Raw genomic sequence first — 7238 nt, forward strand, 5'->3', positions numbered from 1 at the left:
CAGAGTACATCATTCAGATAAAAAAGGTGTTCAAGTTAAATGTCAGTCCTTCATCACACCAACAAAAAGATGCAGCAGATGTTTCTTTTTAGAGTTCAGTTTAACAGCATACCATTAGCAGGTAAATCTGTTCTTATGAGGGTAACATAAAAATCACGTTAAAAATAAAAACTCAGGCAGCAATATAAGTTGGAGACAAGTTAGGTTTACTTCAAAAGACTTCATTTTTCTCACAATACTCCAATAATACACAGAGTTAACCATTATTCAACACTTTTGTCACTCAGTTACGCTGTTTATCAAAACCAGTTTAAGTTTTGAATGGCAGAGATCACTTGCCAAGGTTAAAACCAGTGTGATGAAAAACCAGATTCTCACTTCCAGCTGCAGGAAAGCAGGCTTGAAGGGAAATGTGCACAGATTTGTTTGCGTAAAGTAATGGTTTTGTGAACACAAGATCAAACGCTGCCATTAGTCAAGCATTACAATGGGATTTAGGTCGACGCGTCACTTTTTTTTTTTTTTCCTCTTCTTCCACATCATGTAATGTCACAAAACCCATGATTTTCCTTTAGCAACTTATAGTAAAAACAAGAATGTGAAAATGTGATGGATAAATCTTTTAATGAGCTCAGGAGGTCAGTTTTACAATACAAGTTATGCATCACAATGTCAGACACAAATGCAGAGTACATCATTCAGATAAAAAAGGTGTTCAAGTTAAATGTCAGTCCTTCATCACACCAACAAAAAGATGCAGCAGATGTTTCTTTTTAGAGTTCAGTTTAACAGCATATCATTAGCAGGTAAATCTGTTCTTATGAGGGTAACATAAAAATCACGTTAAAAATAAAAACTCAGGCAGCAATATAAAACCAACAAACAAACAGAAATTATCAGCAACTGTTGCCAACTACGAACATTTCACACAGGCCACCATCAATGTAACATCAAAACACTCAGACTGCTGAATATCTAAACTAAACTCTATTAAGTAAATGTAATGCATCCTTTTTTTTCTTTTTTTTTTTAAAAAAAGGAAAAAAAAAATTTACATTTTTGGTCTGAAAAAATTTAATTTGGTGCATCGTTTGTTATACATATAATTTTGGATACCATATACAGTTTAAAACTTGCAGTGAACAAGCTTTGTTACAGAAGTCCCAACCCTGAAAAGACACCAGGGACCACCACACTAAAGGAAAAAATATGGATGTCAAACTATTTTTATTTATCATTATATAGATGTAGAGAGCTACAGTGGAATTAAAGTCTTGCTATGGCACAGTTTCATCAACATATGCTGGAAGGCACTTAAAGCATTTATTGCACATTTTATCATTAAAAAAGAGGAGCATGTACCCCTCTAACTGGTTGACCTGCATCACAGCAACTTCAGCTTCAATTCTCTTTTTGCTTTAACACCTGGTCAGAAGGCCGATGATGCTTATGACCATCAGAACCAGAGAGTATTGCCCTGATGGGACAAAGCTGCCGCTGTTTGGCTGTGTTGATACTGGCTGTGCTGACTGCAGGTTTCTGTAGACGTTAACCATCAAAGGTGAAGTGCTGTTTGAGATACGCACCGTTGAGCTAAAGAGGTCAATCTGGAAGGGAGATAGAGACAGTCAGCTGTTTGAAAAGACAAGATTTGTCATTCTGTGTAATATATGTAAAATAACCTACCAGATCTCTGCTGACCATGATTGGATCTTTGAACACAGTCCAAACCACAGCCTCGTTACAGGACGGGGTGGTCAGTGAGCCGTGGTAACGGTAATACTTTGTGAGATTCACTCCAGTCAGGAGACTGTCCAGAGAAATCCCAGGTGCGATATCTACTGCCTGGTCTGAGGACAAATAAATGACCGCTGAAGAGACTAACTTTCACCAAACAGCAACAGAAATGTAAAATCCACAAGAGGAGTCATCTTACTCTTGTCTACGATGCTCGACAGGTAGGATGTCAGATTTTTCCAGCTGGCCGGCTGCCCAGTTTCATTGCCTGACATTACCTGGGAAGAAAAGTGCAAAATAAGTTTACAGTAGCAATTGTGGCAGAATATATGTTGCAGATGTTTTGTCATTTTGCTGTGTTTTGTTTCCTTGCAACTGTAGCTGGTGGTTGTCTGGTTTTCCATATTTACAGCTGAAGCTGTTGATTTCTATCTGGTGGATACTTCTCCCTCTTGTTGCCCCCCCCCCCCCCCCCCCCCCCTCCCCTGTCTCTTCACTTTTTTCTATTCTGTTTACTTTCTCCTCCCCCCTCCTCCTTGTCAGATCCAGTATTATGTGAATTCAGCAATGGGCCAATTAAAAAAATAATAATACAGACTCAGACTTAAAGTAGAAAAGCACTTGGAGCATGCAAACCTCCACAATCAGCTCATTTCCACTTATTTTGTCATTTCCACCTTACGTTATAGTCCTACATTTCAATTTATATGTATATACACACACACACACTATTAAATTTCTAGATAAACAGATAATCAACAGTCTCTTGGCTATATTGTGATGATGGTTCCATGTTTATATATCTTAAATTGTTGTCCTGCATAGATGAAAATTTTAAACATTCCCTATATGTATTCTCTTTTTCCTGATAGTAGTATTCATAACTTTGGTCAAGTACTGACCAGTTACTGTAGACTTATATGTTGAAAATAGCCCTAGCTGCCAATGATAAATTATCCTTCAAAGATTTCCAATGAGGATTTGGATCACTTTTAAATTGAAGTTAGACCAAGACCCAGTCTCAAAAAAAAAAAAAAAAAAATCAAGAGGGGTCATAAAGCTCCTCTTGCGAAAGTAAATTATTGACACAATACGGCACCAACAGAACACAATTCTGCCGGCCATGATGCTGGTTATAAGTTTAAAAAAAAAAAAAAAAAGTGGCAGATAAATCTACTATACTCCAAGGTAGAATGACAGCTGCAATTAAACTTCATCGTATGTTTTTCTCACCTCAATGAAGAAACCAAGAGCAGCAAGTCCTTCGGGGTCTGCAACAGCAAGAGTTGTGTTGCCATTCAGGGATGACTTGCTGTTTACTATGTGTAACTGGGAGAAACAAGGAAAGTCATAAGTTTTTATACAAAGACACTGAAAAATATTTAAATTTACAAAATAATAAAATAAATAAATAAATAAAATAAACTGCATTTACCTCCATGGGGTAACGTTTGCCATCCACAGTATGTTCAGAACCAGGGATAGAGGAACCATTACCCCAGTGTATGTGGAACTGCAGGCTGTCATATGCTTCAGACAGGTCTCCTCCTGAGACCTTCACACCAGATCTGAGGGTCACCTTGACTAAAGGGATGAAGAAAAAAAAAAAAAAAAGTTAAAACAGAAATCACCTGAAATTTAAATGTAAAGTGACGCAAGCGAACCAAAGCTGCCATTTCCACACCTGTTTGCCCGGTATTTTTGATCTTTTTCAGAACGGAGGTGTTTCCGTAGTTCTCAAAGTTGAACGCAGTCAGGTTGGCGTTGGCCGTGGCAGACGCGGAGACGATGTTAATGGGAGACTGGCGAGTGCCATTGCAGAACTGGGGAGCAATAGTTGGCCAGGTGGTGTCGTCTATGGAAGAGAAGAGACTTAAGTTGCTCGAAAGTTGGAGCTGCAACTAACAGGTCAGGACAACAGATATGCGGTCATTTAGATATAATATAAACTCACTGCAAGTTGGGTCATGGTAACACCAGGCTGGAGAGGAAGGAGAAAAAATTAGTGCTTCACCTATACAAAGTTATGAAATAATATTTCCTGGAGAGAGGGAAAATAAGTTAAAAAAAAAAAAAATTTAAAAAAAAAAAAAAAAAATCTGCATACCGACTGTGTCTGAGGCGCACAAAGCGCCGGGTATACTGACGCACACAGCAACTGCAGCTACAATGAACCACTTCATCTAAAATAGAAAAGAAGTGAAAAGAGAAAGTGTTAATCGTGATATATTCCCCTGTGAACAAGCTGAGCAAAATTAATTAAAACATTCTTTAAAAAAAAGAAAAAAAAAACATCTAAGCAGTGGAAGAAGCAAAAGTTGTAGAATAATGTTAAAGAAAAGCAAGGAAAATATGAAAAAAAGATAAATGTTTCAGTCAATTCTTTCAAGCCATATAGGTTACCTGCCTGAAAACAGGTGCCTCACCTTTAATGCTCAGGTGCCTCCTATCTGTCCTGTTAACAGCTCTCGATCCTGTTAACTGCAAAACCTCCTCTTCCCTCTTTATAGGACTCAAACCATCCTCCTGGAATGTGCAAGGGGGTTGGCTTTCAGTCATTAGGAATATGAGCATTTAGATCAAGTCCAAAGCCATTCCTTCAAAGTAAGGGTTGCCTTCGTGTCTGAATTTTTTGTTTCATTGAATAACTAGATTTAAGGACTTTCTTCATATTAAACTTGTTTCAGCTTTATTTCCCAGTAGAAAAAACAAACCCCCAACCTTAATTGCCATTTGGTTATGATCTTTTGGCACAGATTGGCTGTTGCCTGCAGTTGTCCTGTCATGATGTATGTTTTGAGTTTTCTTTTTTTGGTTTGTTTTTAGGCCCGAGCACCTCGGCGGTGCGAAGGCCTATTGTAATTGCAGCGTTTCTTATTAGGCCCGAGCACCTCGGCGGTGCGAAGGCCTATTGTAATTGCAGCGTTTCTTATTAGGCCCGAGCACCTTGGCGGTGCGAAGGCCTATTGTATTTCTAGCGTTTATTATTATTATTATTCTCCTCACTTTTAAATGGCTTTTTTGGAGGCCTGAACGTGCTCGAAAACTCACCAAATTTTGCGTAACCTCCCAAGGGAATGCGAAAAATTTGATATTTTGAGGTGCTCGTGACCGTTCGGGCGAAACTGAACGAGAGCGCCACCTATTTTAGGTGCCCCGCCACTGCATGAAAATTCATACACATGATCTACATGACAGGGCGAACAAAAAATCCTCTTAATGTCATGGTGAAATGTCGACAGGAAGGCGGCCATTTTAGGTCAAAGTCAATATTTTGGCGTTTTAGCGCCTCGCATTTTAACGAACTCGTCCTAGAGCTTTTATCCCACTGAGCCACAAATTGCTCAGGATGTTCAGGAGACATGTGTGATTAAATGTTGTGTTATTTTTTTAATTAGGAGACTTAGTTTACGAGGGGCGGGGGCTCAAAGTTTGATGTCTCGCCATGAAAAATTAAACGGATATAACTCCCCCATAAAGCAACATTTCTGCACCAAATTTGCTAGATATGATGGCAGTCCCCTCCTACAGAGTTCTATATGTCAATATTTTGATTATGAAATAGCCACGCCCCCTGGAGGTCAAAAGTGTTGTTTTTTGCTCACACACCCATAACTCTGGCTTGGTGGACACCACATGGCCCAAATTCACTCATGCATCACAAAACATGTTGGTGAAGAGATCTGGTAAAGGATGTTGCTCTACGCTGCACGGCGTGCCCGTGACGCCATGGCGAAGTTCCATGCGGCGGCGTGACATCATAAATCACTATAAAATTCTCAATTTTGATCTGATCACCCTAAAATTTATAGGGATTAATAAGGGATCAGTCCTGAACAGATTAATGTGACCATTGCTGGTGTAGACCTAAGCCCCGCCCACTTACAACAGGAAGTGGTTTTTTCCACGTTTGAGGGTCATGCTTCTAAGCAAATGGTCCCAAACACTTGAGCCTCCTCCAAAACATGTCAAACCCTTTCATGATGCCACAATAAAAACCTCAAGTCGCTACGCTAAACGGGACATGGCGAATGGCGGTCCAACGCCATGAAACAGGAAGTACCTGTGACCAAGCCATGGAACCTTGGACCGCCACCAAACTTGCCATGACTGATGACAGTAAGGCCCTGAACTAAGCCCCATTGAAACATAATGGAATAAATGCAGCATGCCTCCATAGCGCCCCCTACAAAATTTCAATCAATCAGCCCTGCCCACTACATGGACCGACATGAATAAAATTCAGCACAGTTGGAGAACCTGCCAGTACCTTCAAAAAAGTCTCTTGGACATATGGGCTAAATCATACAGGAAGTCGGCCATTTTGAAAAAGGTGCCATATTTGGGGTAATTTCTTTGCCATACATTTTAAACAACTCCTCCTAGGGATATTGTCCAACTGACACCCAACTTGCACAGGATGCTCAGGAGGCATGTGTGATTTAAAGTTGTGTTATTTCTTCTAATAGAAGATTTAGTTTAGGAGGGGCGGGCCCTCAAAGTTTTATGTCTCATTAACAAAGACTTATTGCTAAAACGCCCACATAAAACAACATATCAGCACAGGAATCGACACATTTGATGCCAGTCCTATGATGAACAAAATATACAATGCAATAATATGACTATGAACTAGCCCCACCCCTTGGCAACAACAAGTGTCTGATATCATGAACCAGGAAGTACCTGTAACAAAGCCATGAAATTGTTGATCTTCATCATACTTGTCATGAGTCATGACAGTTATCTCCTTAATAGAGTAAAATTAAAATATAGTGGAGAAGATAGTAAATGGCTCTATAGCGCCCCCTCCAATATTTCAATCAATCAGCCCCGCCCACTATATTGACTGACATGGATAAAATTCAGCACAATTGTAGACCCTTCTGGTACCTTCAAAAGTCTCTTGGACATATGGGCTAAATCAAACAGGAAGGCGGCCATTTTGAAAAAGGTGTCATTTTTGGGGCAATTTCTGTCATTTTCTTTGTCATGCATTTTGATAAGTTCCTTCTAAGAATTTTGTCCAACTTTAACCCAAATGAGTCGGGATGCTCAAGAGGCATGTGTGATTAAAAGTTGTGCTATTTCTTTTAATAGGGGATATCGTTTAGGAGAGGCGGGGCAGCAAAGCAGATGTGATGCAATGAAAAGGAAAACTGACATAACTCCCACAAAAAACAACCAACCTGCACCAAATTTGCTACAGATGATGCCAGTCATATCCTTCACATTTCTGTATGCCAATAATTAGATGATAAGTTAGCCCCGCCCCTTGGTGACAGGAAGTGACCCTTCATAAGACCTAAATGGCCTGAAGTGCAGTCTGGCTGCACTTTAGGTCAAGAGAGGCATGGGAAGGATGTTGCCAGGGGAGGCAGTGGCATTATGCCGAGCGGCGCCATGGTGCGAGGGCCTATATCACCGCTTGCGGTTTTAATGTATCTTTAGTTCTGGTCTTCCCTGTTTTAGTTCCCTTGTTTCTTGTTTAGCATTTGTTC

At 40.0% G+C, this 7238-nt stretch overlaps 1 protein-coding gene across 1 annotated transcript; it reads right to left on the reverse strand.

Moving 5' to 3' along the window:
• Nucleotides 1-1418: 1418 nt before the first annotated feature.
• Nucleotides 1419-4296, reverse strand: LOC306771400 (carbonic anhydrase 4-like; the record flags this gene model as incomplete). The annotated part of the gene is made up of 9 exons (XM_079260567.1): nucleotides 1419-1607; nucleotides 1687-1850; nucleotides 1937-2015; nucleotides 2971-3066; nucleotides 3173-3321; nucleotides 3422-3592; nucleotides 3692-3718; nucleotides 3845-3920; nucleotides 4141-4296. 9 exons carry the CDS (start codon nucleotides 4294-4296, stop codon nucleotides 1419-1421), a joined length of 1107 nt encoding a protein of 368 aa, XP_079116693.1.
• Nucleotides 4297-7238: the final 2942 nt, after the last annotated feature.

Source organism: Telmatherina bonti (genome assembly GCF_933228915.1).
Source record: "Telmatherina bonti genome assembly, chromosome: 21".
Taxonomy (NCBI): Eukaryota; Metazoa; Chordata; class Actinopteri; order Atheriniformes; family Telmatherinidae; genus Telmatherina; species Telmatherina bonti.